This window comes from Vanessa atalanta, chromosome 18, assembly GCF_905147765.1.
Source record: "Vanessa atalanta chromosome 18, ilVanAtal1.2, whole genome shotgun sequence".
Taxonomy (NCBI): domain Eukaryota; kingdom Metazoa; phylum Arthropoda; class Insecta; order Lepidoptera; family Nymphalidae; genus Vanessa; species Vanessa atalanta.
Genome location: NC_061888.1, coordinates 775,765 through 797,898, shown reverse-complemented (window position 1 = coordinate 797,898; position 22,134 = coordinate 775,765). Strand labels below are relative to the sequence as shown.

At 31.7% G+C, this 22,134-nt stretch overlaps 1 protein-coding gene across 2 annotated transcripts in view; it reads left to right on the top strand.

The window, feature by feature from the left end:
• Window positions 1-4,272: 4,272 nt before the first annotated feature.
• Window positions 4,273-22,134, top strand: part of LOC125070874 (homeobox protein Nkx-2.4-like) — a 40,970-nt gene continuing 23,108 nt past the window's right edge. For both annotated transcript variants that reach the window (XR_007119896.1, XM_047680873.1), the window contains exons 1-2: window positions 4,273-4,530; window positions 14,798-14,997. Coding sequence is in view for 1 of the 2 variants with exons in the window: in XM_047680873.1 (XP_047536829.1) it covers window positions 4,304-4,530; window positions 14,798-14,997 (427 nt within the window). In the remaining variant the exon portion in view is untranslated. The remainder of the gene's footprint in view (window positions 4,531-14,797; window positions 14,998-22,134) is intronic.

The following is a 22,134-nucleotide window of genomic DNA, read 5'->3' as shown; positions in this document are numbered from 1 at the left end:
AACTTACGGTCCTTTAAAACATAAAAAATAGTGCATGTTGAGTCTATTTGTAAATAGTAGAGCATTTGCCAAGATAATTTCGAAATGTAATTTTGTTTAGTTGTCCTACTAAAAATTAATAAATAAATCGTACATTAAATATATTATAATTTTTTAAGTAGCTATTATTAGTTTTGAGACGTAGATGTAAATCGTCATTTTAACCGATTATTGCGCGTTCAAATTGGGTAGGAACATGCTTCACTTTTAAAGCTTGGATAGGCTTTAAAAAATAAATACAAATTAAAATATTTCAAACGTAATTTTATTTCAGGTACTATTATTAATATTTATTGCTACATTACAAACTTAGTATATAGTATTAAAATCTATTAAATAATTTTACAATATAATGATTGAAACAGTTCTTAAATCTATGTATGGATATCAAATTGTTTATTTATATGTTAAATACAGACTAAATAAGTTTAGTAATTACTTACTTTAATTGTGTTATTTTATGGCGCTGGTAGGAGAGGGGGTAAATGGACTACATAATAGTAAGTGGTGACCATAGACATCGACGCCCAAAAAATTCAACGCCCTAAACATTCCTTACACGTTTCGGTAGTTACACTAGTATTACTGCTTGGTGGTAGAATATACAATCAGTGGGTGATAAAAGAGTTGCACCAACCTCTACCATCAAGTAAACATTTTGTCTGTGTGTCCAACTCTTTGACTTGATCTTAATAACATACTTAGTAACTATCTAAGTACATACAATACTGTATTACATATATACATATATATTTGTAGGTATATATTAGCTGTAATATATCTACATATACCAATAATTATATCTTACATTGCCATTGCGCCACCAACCTTGGGAACTAAGATGCTATGTCCCTTGTACCGTTAGTTACACTGGCTCACTCACCCTTTAAGCCGAAACACAACAATAATGAGTGCTACTGTTTGGTGATAAAATATCTGTAATGTGATGAGTGGGTGGTACCTACCCGGACGGACTTATAAATAGCCCTAACACTAAGCAGCATTGGCGTACGATCTTTTATATTTCTGATTAAGTGGAATAAAGTGTTTTTTAATCTTTATATTTATAATGTTATCTATCACGTTTTCATGGTGATTGTGTATATTTAATTAATAATTCAAATTTAGTTACCATTATTTATGTTATATTAAATATATAAAAATATTTTAAACATTATTAGGTAACTTTGATTTAATTATTACTTTCACATTTTAATTTTAACATTAATTAATTAATTTAGATATTAGCTATAAACGATAGTAGTTACGTCTATTGTTATATTTAATAAAGAACTTCAAATTTTAATTAGACTTGTGTTCATTTTATTATTATTATTTATTAATAATTTTGATTTAATGTTCTGTTGTGATACACAAAGTACGCGTTAGGCGGAAGTATGCCCCTACCTATGGCCTAAGGGGTGAGAATTGAAACTGTGACTATTGAGCTATTGCGGTTTTCTATATTAATATATACTATATGTATAATTATATATAACCGAATATTCACGAGTATATTGTTGTATACATTACTTATCAATGTTAGTACCTACATAGTTATATATTCTATTACAACTCACATAGTTTTTATAATAAACAAAATCTTTAATATGGTGAGTAAAAAAATTCATCGTAGTATTATAATTTTAATGAAATTGATACAATATAAAAAGAACAACTTCCAAAATAACAAGTAAGGTGTAAAGGGCGAACGACTCTCTATTATACTGGTATTAAAGTCTTGAGAGACTATAATACCAGAATGAGAGTTTTGTTTTTATTAATAATGGATGTACATTTAATTCAAATCGGAGTTAAGTATTTAATAATAATAATAGTGTCCCAACAGTAAGAGATCATCGTGCTACTATATTTACATATAATATGTTGACTTTTATTCAATCCTAATTCTATGTGCCTAATTATAGTTAATAAAAATATTAGTAACTTATCATGGTATAATTCGTTTGTATCTACCTATAGGTATGCAAAGAGGCCGTTAAATATTTTATTTCAATGTGTTTGTTTAAATAATTTATTTAAAAAATATGTCAGATATATTGTTATGGATCTAATTATTTAAATAAAATAGTGAAAAATACTACAGTTTAATTTTTTTAGGATATCGAACGTATTACAAAAATATCTGCGCGCCTTATTTTTTTTAAATTAGATTTCAGAATAGAAGAACAGAAGTACAAAAATGTTACCGGCTCTACATTTTTGTACTTGTACTATTCTGAAATCATACACCTACTTCATAATGATGTTGTTATTATTCTATTATTCATTATTAATACGACAACCTACATTATAATAAGTAAAAATTAAATATTAGTTATTTACATATATATTTTATTTACATAAAATTGATTAATAGAAATAACACGGATATTAACAATTAATTAATCTAAGGTTATAAAATAAATAATGAAATAGATTATTCGTTAATTATAATGTAAGTTTATTTTTTGAAATTTAACTTTCAGGAACATCTTTCTGACCTAATTCTATGATAAGACAATTACCAAAACATTAGATAAAAACACATATAACTGACCTCTTATAATGTTATTTATAAATTACAAATAAGAATAATTCGAAAATGACACTACTAAGAGTTGAAATTTATTAACTTCTATACTATGAATTATTATTATTAATGATTATTAATTATTGATAATTATATTCATTAAAGAATTATTTAAAAAATAAGTAGCTGAGTTTCGATTAACAATATGGACCACAGTAAACTCGGATAAGGAAAATATCGGTCAACTTTGCCGTTTCATAAATTCAAATCATTTGTGAAAAATACATTGGTAAAGAGAGCATATTATTCGATACAAGATTATATAAATGATAAAAAGCGTGGAGTTAATGCTTGTTGACTTCCAGGATATATAACATACATATATAATTGTATTGATGTTGTTGAAAAAGAGTAACTACTTGGTTTCTTGCCGGTTCTTCTCGGTAGAATCTACATTCCGAACCGGTAGTAGCTTTAGTTAATATAGTTTGTAAAATAAGGATTCGAAAGTGCTTGTAAAAGTTTACTCGAATAGAGCATATGTTGATTTGATTTGGTTTAACTAGACACGTACAGAAATCAGTAAAAAAGTAAATTAAAACGACATATGATACCGATTATTTTATGTATTAAATAATTTACATTAACATTAATAATTGAATACTGAGCTCCTTAATATTATCCAGTAAATAATGCACCTCCTGGCTTCATCATCAGATTATCTCGAAGGTATTTATTTATTGCACTGTAATCCGTAATACATATCTACATTGCAGTAGTACTTAGTACATAACAGTCAAAGTAAAATTGTTTTATTTACATACTGATTTTGTTAGGTAAATAAATATAAATAAAACTATACAAATATATACCTAACTACCTACCTACGTACGTGTAAATATCACATTTAAACGAAATTACAGCGAATCATTAATATTCTGTATTCCCTTAAATTCCTGAGACTAAGGTACCTAAACAGCTATAGTGTATCATAATCAATAAAAAATCGTAATACCTAAGTATAATTAATTTCGACATTTTCCTTAAAGCATTTTTTTGAGAAACATGCTCTGTCATACTTATGTACCTACCTATATATTAAACTAGGTACCTACAAGGCACTATTGACACTTAACTCTTATCATCTTAAATCTACGTAGGTATTCAATACCTAATTGTGCTATTAATACGGAGTTGTAGGTAGGTATAGCTATACTTGGTAGAGTCAGTAATGTAAGTCCGAAATCTGCCTTTATTTTGACTCTATCTAGTCTTGCAACACATAGATCAGTGATATATTTGTCTCTATTTCAGTTAAATGCACTAATAATCGAATAGTTACAACATATGAATATGATTAAACATTCCAATAAGACAAATTAGTCGAGCTATCAACCGATCAGTCAGTGTCCACGTTTAACATTAGCAGCTGCTAGCTGGCAATTAGCAACAATAGCTTTCACGACACGACGCGACCACCCCCCACCACGCGGCGCGGCTCACTGCCGCAGCGGAGCCAACGGACTGCGCCCGCGAGGGGCCTGCGGCTTCCACCCGCGACGGCGCAACCGACCAATCACCGGGACGGGGCCCCGCCATAGGGCAGAGCCGGCGCGGCGGGGCGGAGCCCTCGGAGTGGCCGTAACCCGCGCCGGGGGCTCGGGCGCCACTCTCGCCCCGAGAGCCACTAGAGGCTGAGCCGTCGAGTGGCGTCGAGTGTCGACCGGTCGGATGTCCGCGGAGGGCGGCGGCTACTCGCCGTGTCCGGCGGAGGCGCTGCCGGAGCTGAGCGCTGCCGAGCTGGCGATGAGCCTGTCGCCCAAGTCGGCGCTGCTGCAGCAGAACCTCTCCCAGCTGCAGCTCCAGCACTCCACGCCCTTCTCCGTCACCGACATCCTGTCGCCTATCGAGGAATACCGCAAGTTGGAGCTGGCGAACAACCCGCCTTCGCCGTACAGGTGCGTGGATCGATCCGGAGGGGGGACCCTCCACCCGCTGATTTTTCGAGTGGCCCCGAAGGTCTCGAGAGTGCTCGAGTCGCGCTCGTAGTCGAAGGATATAGTTCGGTGACGTTTGTTTGTGCAGGTATGTTGTGATCGTCGGTCAAGTGACGATGCGATGTGAATGTGAGGTCAACGATGTGCTTTAGGTACATCTTCACTTGCGTATGGACTTGGACGTTTTATTTATACCGCGTTACGTTTATACCATCGAGCCGCTCGTAAAGGAAATCGCTAACGGTTTCATTCGATTCGAAATACAATGAATAGCAAAGGACTTCTAGTGGAGACTTGAGATACCTCGCCGCGGCAGCGTCATGACTCTTGAAGCCTATATGCATATGTATGTATGAATGATTAAACACACAGTTACCTTTAGCTACGTTGAATGCACCGTTTACTCCGTCGAGAGTTTCTTCTCATTTCAAATTAACAGGAAGTGATTAGTTTTTTTTTTAACTAATAAACATTTGCCTCGAAGTTCAAAGTTATAAATAAAATTGAAATAAATTCAATCCAATACTAATAACTAACGGCTAACGACACCGAGAATCTTTAATAAAGTAATTTGCATAAAATATTTCTAAAAAAACAAAACATATTAATTTAAATACAGATAATAATACTTTTTTACTTTTAGAAAACGGAACTCGCTATGAAAATAATAAATAGTTTTTTTTTTAAATGCAACACTATTTACAATGCCCGCTTAAAACTACTACCATCTTAATAAATGGTAATAATATTGACTTTAAATGATGCAATGTGTATTTATATCGCGTTCGTGTTTAGCTTTGGTGATGTGACGTCATTTGTTCTCTTATATTCACTATTCAATATTAATCTGACTTCCTTGTGTGGTCAGTGTAAAGTTTGAAAACGTTCATTTTTTAATGAAACGAAACTCCCCGGTAGATTTAGTTCCTTCACATTAATTTTCCGTACGTGTCATTTCCATTTTGTTTTATAATCTTTGTTTTAAAATATTTTCATAGATTTATCGTTGAAAGTTTTGCGCGAGCTGTTTTCATCTTGAGATTTTGGTACATACCCAGTCCTGTTTTCTATTAAATCAAATCATTGAACACCGCAACAGATTATCTTATGAAATAATTTATATTAATCTATTTAATTATTGTTATTAATTAAATAACTAATTTCTTGGTTTAACTTATCCGTGAGTCTTCTTATTAATGGTTTAAACATAAATGAATTTTAACTAAATTTATAACTAAGCGCGTTTTTTAATAAAAAGGGGTGTAATGTTTAGAAGACAAAATGAAAAAGGTTTTATATGACTTTAAATAAAATTAATTAAAAATAGAGTAAAATATAAATTTAAATTTTTTAAATTAGTTATAACCGTTGTCTTGCAGTTTTCGAATTTATTTAGCGAACTTATATTTCTACTGGTAAATATTTTATGATGGGTTTTAAACTAATCTACGGTCGAGTTTTAAAATAATGCATATTTAAATACACGTGAGAATGACATTTCAATAAAGTGTAATCCATTTTTTTTTAATGATTGTGATTTGATAACGAATATTCTTAAAGTTCTAAATTTATATTTTATATTACTATGCAAAGTATACTTTTTTTATAAAACAAACGGAATTTCAAATTCAAATTATTTGTAAAAATAACGCCCTTAGAAACAAATAAATAATCGCATCAAAATACAACATTTATATTTAAATAATTCAAGACTATTAGATACTAACTAGCCGGCCCGGCTTCGGACGGTTAAAATTTATTTGTAACTGACTTCGCACGGTTTCAATGCTGAAAGCTCAAAAAATGTGTTTATTTACGACATGACAGTAGAAACCTTTTAAATTATCAGTGTTTCTCTACTATATTATGTATGTATTATACATATAAACCTTCCTCTTGAATCACTCCATCTATTACATAAAACCACATCAGAATTCGTTTCGTAGTTTTAAAGATGTAAGCATACACAGGGACAGACAGCGGGAAGCGACTTTGTTTTATACTATGTAGTGAAGAACGTTTATATATGACATCGTAAGATTACAAAAATCGTTAGATTACGATCTGACGAGACGATTGTAATCAGTCGAAATATGATTGCAATTTAACGCATTATTTTCGCTATATTGTATATATAACGTAGAAGTGTATTTATTTATCACTTAATACGATATCATAAAAGAGATATATGAATGACATAAAAATGTTTTAAGTTGTAATTGTTATGTGAAACATACTTAGATAACCTTTCAAAATTTGTCCACGGCTTATGGTATGTGCGTTAGAGTCAATTTTCTTAGAGTTCTCGTAACCTGGATTTTGTTATATTTTTTATATGACTAACAAACCACCACTAATATTTCAAATTAAAGCATCCTCGCCCGTCGTTTAATTTTCATGTTGGATGAAGTCGGACGGTGGCATCTGCGGTAGTCTTGAGTGTGTTGTTAATATATTTATAATACGTCACCGTTACAGTAAAACTTATTCATTTCTATCTGTCATTATGATTTGATATTCGAATGAAGTAGACGGAACTGTGTTCGACCAATTATCCGACCAATATTTCCAGATGAAGCCGTAAGATTGGAATAATTACCGAACGGATTATAACGTAAAATTAATTCCTATTAGTTTCCTCCCTGGATTTTGATGCAGGTGTTAGCGATAAGCAAGCTTTATTCTATTCCAGACTGTAATCTATCTCTTTGTCAAATTTCATTAATATCCGTTCAGCCGTTCTGGCGTTATTCGGGTAATAAACATCGTAACAAACAAACATCCATTAATCAAAACTTGTGCATTTATAATATAAGAAACATCAGTTTTGATTATAAGATCATTTCAGGTATGTTTATTTTTCAAATATCTTTACGAAATTAAATTACCTACCTAAATGTATCTACACAAACCGCTTAGTAGATTTTCATGATAATACTTATATAAATAAAAGAAATAGTTTTATAAACTCTAATAAAATATGATAAAATAAAATATATTATTTTAAAGATACTTATAAATAGAACCTCTTTGAATTACAAAATGTAATACGTATAACGGAATTTTATTATAAAATGAAAGTCTTTACAAATTTTAATTGATACTTATTACTTAATACTAAACATGTGAAGAGTCAATTTGTATGTTTGTTATGCTTTTACGCATCAAGGGACCGTCATGAAATTTGACACTTGGATAGTTCAACTCACGGAGACGAAAGTAAGATTTACGATCGAAAAAGGAGAGACGGAACTATGCAGCGTTGATAAATTAGTAAACACGGATAATAGTCGCAAACCTGTTGGCTAAGTTTTTAATGTAATATATCTATATATAAATATATGTATATAAGCGAAATACTCACACATAATACGAAATACATCCACTCTCTTATTAATTACGAAATCTCAGAAACTTTAACACCTACTAGCTTGAAATTTGGCCAGTAGGTTCCTTACAGGTGTAGACATCCGCTAAGAATAGATTTTAAACACCCGGCCCCGAAATTAAAGACTTCCGATCGGATACGGATAGACGAAACAATGTTGATAAATTAGTATTTCCCTAGGCTAGGTGATATGATATAAAAAAAAAAAAAAAACGGGATATAAAACTTCATGTCGATTAGGTACTTATAATAATTATCTTTATTAAATTCCAAAATAAAACTCGGTAGGATTATGATTTAGCTTGATCGTTTAATAAACGTATAACACGTTATTGCAATCTTATTTATTTTTCTAAAAGTCTTTTTGTTTTACAAATGTTGCCATCATAATTTTCAGCAGTAAGGTAAGGTAGCTTGCTGTCTTCTGTTTTCTTAGACAGGAGAGATCCAGACGTGGAACATTACCGAGCACTTGCTTATTTTGATTACACATTGATAAATAAATGTTAAAATAAATACATATTTACGTATATAGGCACATTAATGTATCCATGGTTGAGTTTTTAATCTGTTTTAGATACTATTTAGACTTTATACTGATTTTATTAATACTTACAGTCCCCCGGCATAAGCCGTACTCTAACATAGCGTGTAGTACTGTCAAATATTAAGTACATATATTTACTACGAGCGACTCGGCTTAGAACTAATCAAAGAAATGTGATCAAAGACAACGATATTTAGACATAGACAATTTTACAACTTTTCACTGTTTATTACGATGTTCTATCAATCATTATTTGCGCTTAAAAATATCTTGCATTCAACTATGCTTTCGTTCAAGAGCCTCTGATTCGTAATTGAATTTCTCGGTCAGTAGGTTACGGCTACTATCGGTACGATGTGATGAAAAGTCTCGAAATAATTCAATGGCTAACTACTTATAAATTACATTTATGATGTTAAACAAGTCAATCTTTTATATAATTAAGTATTCATCGACGTTGATTAAAAGATTGATTTTTTTTCCGATATACCTATAAAACGTTTATGTTCAATACCTACAGTCTACTTGATAATAACTATTAGAGTAATGCAATTCTTCTTAAATTGTAAAAAAATAACTAAGACTATTGGGGAGTAAGTTAGGAGATTATTCATCTACGCTTCATGAAGCCATCGCCAGCCCCGTCTTAAGCACAACAAGCGTCAAGCAGTGTTCTAATTATCTCCTCTCCTCCAAAATAAATTTAATATATGTATTTAAAAAACCGCAACGGGCGGCGACCAGGTATTTTGTAGCCCATGCTACCTGGATTAAGACGAGCTTGCACCGAGCTTCCATTAGTGGAAAGGAAGAAAAGCTAATGCGCGAAAATTGTACTTTCGGAAAATGAAGTTTGTAATTAAATAGAAAAAAACACTTTCTGAATTCTGCGCTTCAGTTTTTCTTCGTTTCCAGTGACGCGGTGTATCAGAATTTCCTCTGAGAATAGTTTAAATGTAAAATGATTTATAGCCAAAATATTCGATACAGCATTCCGTACATTATAGAAAGATCCTATGGGGCATATAAATTTAATTTTATAGGTATAAAAAAAATAACTAAATATTACGGTTTTTATAAGTATATTGAGTAAATATTGAGCTCATTTTCGGTTCATCCAGTTATCAAATCAAATCAAAATAGTACTTACAAGTACTTTTGAATTGTCATTTTACAGAATTGTATTAAATTTAAAGCCGATTCTACAATAGTTACTTTTTTAGAACATTTGGAATACAAAGGTACCTATAACGAAATTAATAAAATTTATATAATTCTTATATTCTCGTTGAAACTCAACAAGTAAACCACCAACATATACATATATATATACTATAGTCCTGTGTTGAGTATTATTATCATAATTATTAAACAAACCATTTAAATTTATGAATCGGTGAAGTAAAAATATATTATAATTAGAAAAAAGGTTAGAAGGTAATCTAGTAAAATGACCATTCAAAAGTGCTTGTAAGAGCCTACTCGAATGAAGTATATTTTGATTTTGTATACATTATTCTACCAATGGAAATTGCAATCTCGAACGCATGACTTGATTAGCGCCACGATAGCCGAATGAAACTTCAAGCAGGTACCTACTGCCTCATTTTACGTTTTTCAAATGAAAATACAGTTTATTTACATTTAAATCATTTGAATTGCATATCCAATAACAACTTGACCATTTGAAACGGATTTTTTTCTATTTCCAATGAATAAACTTAAGAATTCCGTTCGTTTTAATACGAGACACCTACGCTCGTAAGAATATCATAATTGTGTGTAAAAAGTGGTAAGTTTCTTGCTGGTAACAATAATTCCAACTTAAAAATGTATTTATTATTCCGAACCAATTTGAAATCAAGTTTTATCATTAAAAAATATACAAATGAACAGATTGTACCTAAGTGCTGAGAAGCTTCTATGTGCCCGCTGCTGGGCTAGGGCTCCTCTCCCTTAGAGGAATAGGAAACCATGGTTAATAAGTAGACAGTCAATAAACGATTCGTTTCATTTACGGTTAGTAGGTGCAGTTATCTACAAGGCTTGATTTAAAAATGTTTTTGACGCAAAACTTAATTTAACGAGAGTGAACAAGACATTCGTAGATAATGTCGAAATATCGAGCTCCACCAAATAAAAATAAAAAACATAGTACAATATATCCCGTTTCAAAAAAATATAGTAAAAAAAAAATTTCAAGGAACGAAATTAACGTGTCGTTACTTGTAACTCAAAAACATTTAGTAACTATTACAATAAAAAATCGAGATATATAGGAATCTTGCACGTATGAGCGTTTAAATTGAACACTCGAGCAAACCCGGTTAGTAAAACTTGTATAGTAATAAATATCGAAAGTAATTTTTTTCTCGTCTTAACGTTTTGCATAACACATACGGACATGTGGTCGAGTGTTTGCACTACAAGTGGTGATGGACTCACGCCTGCTTGTTTAGACAATGTTAATTTACATCTGGGCAAATACACGTTTTTGAAGTTTTGAAATATTGTCATCTGTGTACGGAAACATTGATGTTATACGGTAGCAGTTTTGTTCACGTCCTCCATTGATTTCTAAAGCCTTAAACTTATCTTAAGGTTCCCTGTTCACACAATACATACTAATATTATAAATGCGAAAGTAACTAGTAGTAGTAGTAAGTATACTTTGTGGTAGGGCTTTGTGCAAGCCCGTATGGGTAAGTACCACCAACTCATCAGATATTCTACCGCCAAATAACAGTACACGGTATTGTTGTGTTCCGACTAGAAGGGTGAGTGAGCCAGTTTAATCACAGGCACAAGGGACATCTTAGTTCCCAAGGTTGGTGGCGCATAGGTGATGTAAGGAATGGTTAATATTTCTTACAGCGCCTTTGTCTATGGGCGGTGGTGACCACTTACCATCAATCTTAAGATTTTCCAGTAAAACCTAAGATTTACCGATTATGAATGGTAAATGTCCATTAAACTTTGGGATTCGAACTTTTACCATCATTCGTTTGGTAAATATTAAGATTTACATGTTAGGTTAGGTTAGGTTGGAATGGTAAAAGTCCGAAAAAAGTCGTCCCTTTGTAATAAATACTTACATTTACCAATTCATGTCGGTAAATCTTAGGTTTTACTGGAAAATCTTAAGTTTTACCTTAGTTCGAGCTTTTACAGAAACATATACACAACATAAGACAAGGAAAGGGTGAACAATTGAACATATACTTTTTTCGTATGTATATATATTTGGCATACAATACAACCTACACGATGTTGATAAAGAATATTCTAGAAAGTTCTATAAATATAACGATATTTCTTTATGTATAAATTTTATTGAAATAGCTAAACCGAACAAGTTAATAAAAATTGTATTGACTATCTCTGGTCGTCTCTAAATATATGTGTATAAGTAAATATACCTTCGTATATTTACCTGTGTACGAGGCTATTTATATAAATTCGGAGAATAAGCTCTTTGGGCTTTACGTCTATGTTTTCAAATTCGCCACTTTATGAAAAAATCTATATATAATAAATGACGTGCGTTTATATATTATTCAAACAAATTTTCCTTGAGGTTTCGTTAACATGAAATCTTAAGCTTTAGCTCAAAATAAAAGCAACATTTTTTGTTTTACTAACATGAGCTTATGTTGAAATTTTTTAAGAGACTTTAATTAAATATTTTAACAATATAAATATAAAAACTTAAATTAAAGTATTTTTTTTTAATTGATAAGTAAAATAACAGCATAATTTAGTTTATTTTCGGACAGTTAAAAAAAATAGTAATAGCCCCTTATTGGCCCACTGCTTAACAATGACATCCTCATCTCTTAAGAAGATCTTGGGTTGGTGGTTATTCAGGTGACAGCTCCATCAGTCACATGCTGTTCTTCCTTCCCGGTTCTCCTCTATAGAGAAGAATTACGAAGATCATTAAACTTGCTTGTAAAAGCCTACTTGACAAATGAAACCGTTATAAATACTTAGATAGTGATGCCTAGATTTTAATACCTATCTGCGTTTAAGATCTACGTATTCTATGCATTAAGTCACCTAGGGGCCAAATTTTATTGCCAGTCTTAAGAGTGTCGTAAGGCTTGCAACACAGCTTTGACGTCAAAGAAATAGACACGAGTATAATTAAAATCTTAATTAAATCAAATGTGATCTCATTTTGGAAGGAAATCGGATTCAGCTGACAGAATTATTACTGAATACGAGTGTTTTTGTCGGCTACGAATGTTGTTCTTGTTTTGTTATATTGTTAAATCTAATTCATTGCATTACATAATGTTATATACGTAATATCTAGAGAATTAAATTACATTCTGCAATTGAAGTTAGTATAAAATGAGCAGTATATGCCCACGCGGTTGCGGACAGATAGGAAATGAGGGCGACGCGGTGGTATGAGAGGGTGTCCGGGGTACATGTAGCGTAATATCTCTTGATAATATCCCGCAGATCATTCTAGATATACTAATTACGTATATTAAAATTAGTAACTACTGAGTTTCTTGCTGTTTCTTCTCGGTGCGTACTATATTCCGAAACAGGTCGTTGAAAACTTAATTAATTTAGAAAAACTACGAATAAAAAGAATGTTAGCGTTCTGAGATTCTTCTAACTTTCAGAAACACATTGATGCACTTGACAAACCGTTTTTTCAACCGTTTCCGTGTCTTTCATCTTCCTGGGAGCCTTTCATATACTCTGCTTAACTTATATACATAAGTTCATCTGTCTTCAGCATTAAAATTTTGAAAATAGTAACAGTATCTTCTATAACAACAAAAGTTACTGTAAATAACGCTAATAGTCAGTTCATGTTTAGGATAATCTCATATCAAATCAGAATATACTTTATTTAAGGGAGATAAATGAACCATTAATGTTAATTTAAGTACATAAAATATTACTGAAATTATCAACAAAATTAGACGAGTACTTTTATAGCAGTCTTAATTTTTATTATTTCTAATACATATATTACTTTTTTATTCGATTGTCTTGTCTGTACGTGTCATTCTTTGTACGTAAATTCAATGAAACAACATTAAATACTAAATGCTATTATTATTTCTCGTGAAGTAAAATTATACTGGTTATCGACTTGTGATAAAATAAAATATATATTCCTATTGTAAATTAAGTCAAAAGCATTGTAACTCACTTAGGGCAGACTTCAGCAATGGACTCTAATGGTTCTAATCAGGCACAGATTTTAACCATCATTTATAACTAAAATTACTACTAATATGGAATAAAAATAATCGCACTATACCGTATATAAAACCTTATTACACCCGTTATAATAATAAACGTTTTTTACACCAGTTATTAAATTAAATTTAAATGAAAAGTAAACAGTATTGAGTTTGAAATGAAATTAACCATAATTAAAATGATCTAACCTTACGTCACAAATTTCCCGCCCTGTCAAAACTCAATTTGTCAATTCAAACAGTGATGGCGTGGGGTCTTTTATCATAGACGGATCGTAAATGATAATTTCTATGTGTCGACGCGTAAAGCTTAAAATCGTGTGTAAATTATTTAGCAAAACATTTTACTGGGTTGAATTGAGTCGGATAGGGCAGAAGATTAAATTGTGTAAATAGGGATTAGGCAGATAAGCTGCGCTTTGTTCGGTAGTGACGAGTTGGCGCCACGACAGCGTAACGGTAAACTGCGTGTGGCGGATTTGGGTCAAATGCGTTCAGAAAGTTACTTTCAAAATTAATGCTGACGAGATGTTTGTTTAATGATATTACTATTTTATTTGTGTTATTTCTAATTTTTTAACTTTCATATAATTGTAACTTTAAACACTTCTTTACTTATAAAGTGTATTTAAGTATGTACTAAAATAACAATATTATGTAGGATACATATTACATATTTTTTTTTAAACTTGTCTTGATTATTTTTCTTGCACACAATTCAACTTAAAGAATATAAATCTATTCAGTAGGTATATTATATTCATTGTCGTAGCGGGTGTCGTAGCAAATGACGTAACTGTTGTAGTTATTAATCTTGAGCACTATTTTTAAATCAATTATTTGATAACCTTCGACTTTTTAAATTTTATGTCATGTCTAGTAGCCAACGCCACTCTAAAAATTATAATAATAGTCCAAAATAATAATAATACTGTTTTTATATATCTTAATATAATAATCATAATATGAACAAAATTAATTATTTGTTTCCTTTTTAAAAGACTCATTTATTCTAAATAGAGTATTTTTTATAATGTTTAATAACATAGGGTTTTTTCTCAGGTCAAATTCATCGGGTAGCAGCATCAACTCGCCGCTAGGTCCAGCGGCGTCTTGCGGCATGGCTGCTAACCCTTACGCCGTGCCGCTGTACGGCGGTGCGCCCGTGCAGGGCTACGGCTGCGCCCCCGCAGACTTGCCCCACTACGGGGACATGCGGGGCGCAAGCTGGTATCCCGCCTCGAACGACCCCAGGTTTGCCAGTGAGTCGGCGGTTTTTTATTCATTACTTAATTAGTTATAATTTATAACAGGCAGTTTAACATACGAATTTTATTACAATAAATATTGAGGACGGTATTTATATGGTAGGTACAAATATCTCTCTGATAAATGAAATGAAAAATCGTGATCATCTTGTGAAATAAGCCGCTATAATGGCGTTTATTTCAGCAATAGCTGAAGATAATGTGTTACTTATATTATCAACTTGCTAAACTTAAGTAACGGAAAAATTAAATGTTATGTAGAAGGTATTTATTGACGATCTAAGCGATATATATCTCCAGAAATCAACATCGAACAAAACACGAACAAACAATAAAGTTTATTGTAGTGTATACTCGTATAACAAATAATACAGTTTTCATGTGTTTAATAGTGACTGAAACATGTAGGTACCTATGATAGGTACTTACACACAAATATCTTCACTAAAAACGATTTAGTAACTATTTGCAATCCTCAACATCCCTTTGACATACATACATTTCGAACTAGACTTCCAGTTATTCATAATTTCATCACAATATGAAGTGTAAACAGATAAAATAGCGTGTAATTTTCTCCACTCCGCCCGCTCAAAATGGCGGTCCGCGTCAATAAATGCGCGCGCATCAAGCCCGCCTATTATAATTAAATCATACCTTACCGTGCCACTGTAGCTGTATTAGTCTACTTCCAAAAGCTCAAATAAGGTTTTATATATAAACACGTATTAAAATTAATTTATTATGGAAGTTAACAACACTGTTAAGAAATGAAATATAAATTTCATTGATATGTTAATAATATAAACTGTGCAGCTGCAATTATTTCAAATCAGCTTGAAATTAAGCGCTATAGTCATAAACACTTCAATTATATAACTTTTATTAAATGCTATGTTTTGAATCTCATATTTATTGCATTATGCAACATTGGCGTAACAAATATGTTTTTTTCTTTTTCTAAAGGTAGAAACATTTTACAAAATATGTATATTTTTAGTAAGTGTCTCAAATTGCAAGATTAAACCTACACAAGTCAACACCATTAGCCTCTGACAAAACATTAAAAAGGTAATGCGTGCGTACGGCCGTGCCAGTCTGCCGTCGGGGACTCTTAGTAACCGTATACTAGCAAACGAACGCTTTAATCCGCATGATTTTAAAACTGTGGATTAAAATCACTGTTTTTCATAAAGTATGCATATTTTTACTTTTCTTTTTCTAAAAAGTATTTCTAAATTTTTCGTATATTAAACGAAATGCGAAAAAAAACTTATTAATTAAAAAAAAGAAGAATTGGCTGGTTGTCGGCCAGATAATAATAATGATGATGTCTATGATTTAAAAGACAAATTTCGCAACCTACTCCTTAGTATTATTTGCCCTAGATTTCGTTTTGTGGTAGTTGTAAATAACATTTTATTTTCCGGAATTTAGGTAAACTTCTTTATTGGTTATATTACATTGCCCTTTAAAGTATTTTTATTTCTAGTTTCTTAGATTTAAATTAAATATTATTTTAAATCGGACAAAAAATAATACCTTATGTTCATATGTCGTACGTACGCGTGGTATCAGTTATCAATACCTTGTAACTTGAAACTCGGGAGACGACGGGAGCGGTTGGCACAGGTGCGCTTAGAAGCCGATCATGATGTTTGTACAAGCCTATCCTGAGGTGAGGCTACCGTTTAGAAGTCAAGGTTATCTATAAAACTTACGTTGGTACCATTATATTTTATGATGGCAAAGACATCTGTTATTGATGCGAATAAATGTTAATGAGTATAAAATGTTTCTATAAATAATCCTAGCTAATACTAGTAAAAGTTTTAATCTTACCTCAGAACTATTTACCGAACACTATGATCAATAAATTTTGAATGTACATTAAGGGAATAAAACCTCTTCCGTTACATGCGAAGCCGTTTTCTAAATCTAGTCTCTACTAACTATTCCAAATTTAAAAAACTTAAAATAAATACGAGGATAATATTAAAGTTAATCATTGCTGTGGAAATACTAATACCAATGTAAATATAATTTTCCTTATTCGTTCTTTGAAATAACTGTTATATTAAGTATTAAAAAAGATTGGGTGCGAATAATGTTGATGATAGAGGTGATTCTAATGGTGAAGAGAAAGTGCTGTGGAACGACACACCTACACAAAGCCATTTTCAGTTTCAATAATAATGTACATTTATTATATCTTTGAAATAAATGTTAGAAATTTTACGTTTATATCCTTTACTTACTATATTTTTTTTTTAATACAAGCACATAACTTGCTATCAATTAGACGATGGTATAATTTTATTAGGTATGTAGTTTACTGTTATGAATTTGATTCGAAATAATGTAAAGCTTTTCCTATTTTTAAATACATAAATCCGAGCATTTTCTTCCAACAATCAATTGCCTCACTAGAACAAATTGATTATTCTCTGCCAACTAATTTCAAAAGTGCACTTGATTCAAGATGGCGCTGACCCGCCAACCACTCAACAATAGACAATACAAATCAAAGAAACTCTGAAACTTAATCTGAATTCGAAAACCCAGTAGTCATAGAGAAAGTTCAAATAACGGTGGGCAAATAACAATAAGTTGTCTATGTTAACGTCCACTCGAGATGAAAACAAAGATGGCGGATGGAAATTAGGCGGGAAACGAGCCGTGAGTGACGTTTGACACGGTCGATCAAATAAATCCGATATTAATTGGTTTGTTTCGTACTCGCAGGTGTACGAGTGGGAACACTTTTAGTTATTTATTTTTTAATAAAATCCTGAATTAATCCGTAGTTCTGTTTTAGGGTTTTGCATACTTTAATGTGAAGTGTAAATCGATATGAATATTAAAGTAAATTGTGTTTTGTTTACTGATTTGACGTTTGATTAAAATCTGACGCGTAAAAGTACTTTTGGCAAAAATTGCAGTTTTATGTATTGATAAAAACGAATTTTCTAGGAAAATTAACGATTTAGTGGCAGAATCTGGTTAGTAAAAAATTTACTTCAAATTTAAGGTCAAAAACTAAATAAGCACTGTAACTGAACTGTCTTTACTAATATTAAAAAATCGAAAGTAACTGTGTCGGTTACGATTTCTCGGCTGAACTGAATTTGTGTTTGTCGAGCGAAGTCGCGGGTGACAACTAGAGTATTGTTCGTTAAGAGTCCTAATTTATTTAAAACCATTATTATACACTACAAACGCGAAGCAGTAGCTCTGTTATCGCCACATGATAAATACAAATAATAAATAATAGAAACAAATAAGGAAGTTTTAAATAAATTTTACGTTAAAGTGCCATATTTTCTTAACAATTTTTTATCATTGCTGTCGTTTTTTTTTTTTATTGTTATGAACCTGTTATATGAATGGTGATAAACTTTTACAACATAAATCAGCTTAAAATTTCTTAAAATAATGTTACGTATTTTAGTAGGTACTTAAAAGTAAATAATTGTTTTATCAAACATGTTAATGATACCACGACAATTATATGTAATAGCCACTTGAATTCTCTAAGATTAAAACGGTAAACCTTACTGTGTTAACAAAAAACATACACTCGAATTCTTTACCGCATGATTACGTCACTACAAACAATATTTAAAAGTGGACATATTACAGTGCCCTGTAGCACGACGTCCTAAAGACCTATTCTATAAGAACAAATTCGAATTCCATAGATGATTTCCGTCGTTAAATATAAACACGCATTACTATTCATAAGCCATTATATTATTTATACACTTTAATTATCATAAAGATTATGGTTTAAAATATATCTACAACAATATCGATTCACATGACAATATAAATAGTTTTTATCGTTTATGGATCAAATTCTTCGACGAGTTTCGAATTTATTCTTACAGAATAGACCTCTGTACCTGTTAGCGTCTGGTAAAAGGGAGTCGTGTAGGCAGAGACAAAATAAGCAATTCCGTACGATCGGTCCTCTGTTTGTCCACCACTAGAGTCTTGGCTGAGTAAACAGGAGGTCTCACGTCCGCAAATAGCGTGGTCGATGCAGTCGAAGGCTCGACTTAAAATTATTCCAAACGATTCAAGGTGAAATACAGATAAATATTTCGAGTGCGATCTTGTATCGTATTTCAATATGACACCTTTTTTAAATTGACCAACGTTTCTTTTGAAAGTTTAATTTATTTAACATAATGTATATGAACTTTTTATACAAATGTGTTTGATGCGTATTAACTTTTAGTTACTGTTTTTGGTGTGACTTTTTTAAATTCCTGTAAATTTTAAACGGACTCGAAACGGAAAAATAATGTTTTTTTTTTAATGAAAGGTAATATATTTTCATTAATCACGAGGCTATGCGATACCTGAACCAACGAGTGTTATACATCAAAGCGTCACAGACACTCGTTGCGGTCAGCTAGCTGAAATTAAAACTGCCGCGGGGAAAAAATAAGTGTGTGACACGCTTAGTTTCCATGTAGGCGCGCCTAATGCGGCGAGTGGATGCGTCAACGGCAGACGGTCACAGTTTATCTTTCTTTAATGTAGCAACACCGAGGGAAATAGTGTCGGTTGTTTGTCGATCCATTTCCCGGTTAATTTTATATTCCTAAACGCATTGCTAAACTGCCCATCACAATGAATATGCATACAATTTATGTAATTGTAGTAACAAATTTTAAAAATACTATGAATTTGTAATACTTACATATAATATATAAAACCTTATTACACAACACAAATACAGAATTTTAAATATCGAATCAATGTAAGTAATTTAAATCCGTAAGTTATTTAAATCTTCAGAAAAAGAAAAAAGACTAGATTTTCTATTTTAAAATTTTAATTAATGACAATCTATTTTTAATTTAAATTTAAAGCTCTTTTATAAGGTTTTTTTTATGGAAATCATTCGGTTGAATGTCACCCAATAAAAAAAAAATCATGTCACTAGATAATATTTAGATAGCGAACGCTGCGCATCGTTTCCCGATCAAGCGAGATATCATCCCAGTGTACTTCCCCGGCAAGGGGAGTGATCGTAACACAATACTGCTATTATTCTCAATGTTTATTCACGCACAATTTGCCAGGCGCGTTTATTTAGTGCTGGCAACATTCACGCTGGGGAGATCGGTCGCGTTAGATACGCCTGTTGATAGATTTTAATACGATTAAAACTTTTTTAACGCTATTGCTGTTTTAAAATAAACAATTATGTTATTGCATATTAAATCCATCTATTAAAGTAACAAGAAACTATTTATTTAATTTACTTTGTCTCTATGAATTGTATGCAATTATTTCATACCTTTTATTTGTACCTAACATAAAAGTTTCTTCTTAATATTTCTTGATATCTTCATCATCTGTCACATATATAAGAACAGATATATTTATATAAATTGTACAGCTACGTATGTTAATTAAGATTCAGCAGTTCTAATGCCATCTCCGCTCCGCTCCGCGTTGTGCCTAATTTGACACGCTCAAATTACGAGCGGTCTTATCTATCTTATGAAAAAATGTAATATATTTTTAGTGATTACTTTTTACAAATGTTATTCACTAGATAGTTTTGCGAAAATATAGTTTATAAATAAATGATGCCGTTATGAAACCGAGTTCCCGTTTAGCTCATGTAAGGCAGGGAAGGGTCTTGTCGCGAATCCATTAGATGAATGTCAATATTGGTTCAGGCGATCGCGGTGATCATGTACCGTGTGGTACCACAGGGCAGGGTACAGTTAGTTGCAAATGAAGATAAACATATTTCATTTTAAGAGCACTCTGTTTACTTTTGCGAATACTAAGTTTGACCGTCGTATTAAAATTGTCTTGTACCTACACGTTCATAGACAAAAACAAATGCAGTTCGGCATCTTTGTCAGTTTAAATGTTTTCCTCAATTTTATCTATTATAACAGCTGACGGAACACTAAGGTAAACCTTAAACGCTTATGGATTTTTAATAACATTTAAATATGTAACATTACTTTATAATATCCTAATACATAATCATTACATGTGATTACATAAAATTTTAAATGAACACGTATGCCATATTTGAGACTTGAATATCCATAAAAAAAGATTTTTATAAAATTTAATAAAATTATAAATACCTGTATTGTTTTATACGGGAAAAACAAGCACCGTTAATTAAATCAATAAATAAAGCTTTTAAATATTATCAATTGTTCCCATTAAAAATTCCACAACAGTTATGGAGTCGCTAATTATTACCAGAGCCGTCAGCTGCACGCCTGACCCTCGCGCCTTGGCCAATTTCACGCCAATTGAGCGGTCATCAAACGCACTCGGAGGGTCGTGGACAGTAATCTTAGAATATGCCGAGCCCCACGCCATAGACACGAGTCCGATGATCAGAATGCCATGATTGGGTTCAAATTTTAAAAAATCTCAATCTTTTTGGTTATATTACATGTAAATTGAATATTTATTTATGATAATGAAGATTGTAATTATTCAAAAATACGTCTGAAAGAAAGTATTGGTGAAAGCTTAATCAACATGCCTAAAAATGTAACAGAACGTCTCAGAGCTGACCAAAGAGGTAAATTAAAAACTAAGCCCTATAAAATCATTGGCGCTTGTTCTGAAAATCAATTCATTCTATTCACTGAGCATTTTGTATTTGTGGTGTACTGCGAAACCTACCTTAATTTTAAACATATCACAACCTACCTACGCATTTATAAAGCTTTATTCTGTTCTTGATAAACGTGACCCACAATAGATCTTATATTATTTGGTAATCTAGTTACATGATAGTAATTGTTATTTTACCATTTTATTATATGTGTTTATAGTATAACTTTATCGTTATTATTAAATTTAAATAAATGTTATTATAATTGTGTCGTTTAAAATTAAACGCCCTCGAAATAAGTCGTTTAAAATAAACCTAAGCGGCGCAACATTTCAATTAAAACTCCATCAAAAAGATTCTGGCTCGATAACAAAATGTCCGGTGGCGCATTGACATTTCCACAAAGGAGTTTTGAACGAGCATAGACTAGCTTAATTTTTTTTACGATGCAAAGCAACGATATCGTATAATGCAGCCAAAACACACGGAGGTCGGACAATGGCAACGTAAGTAAG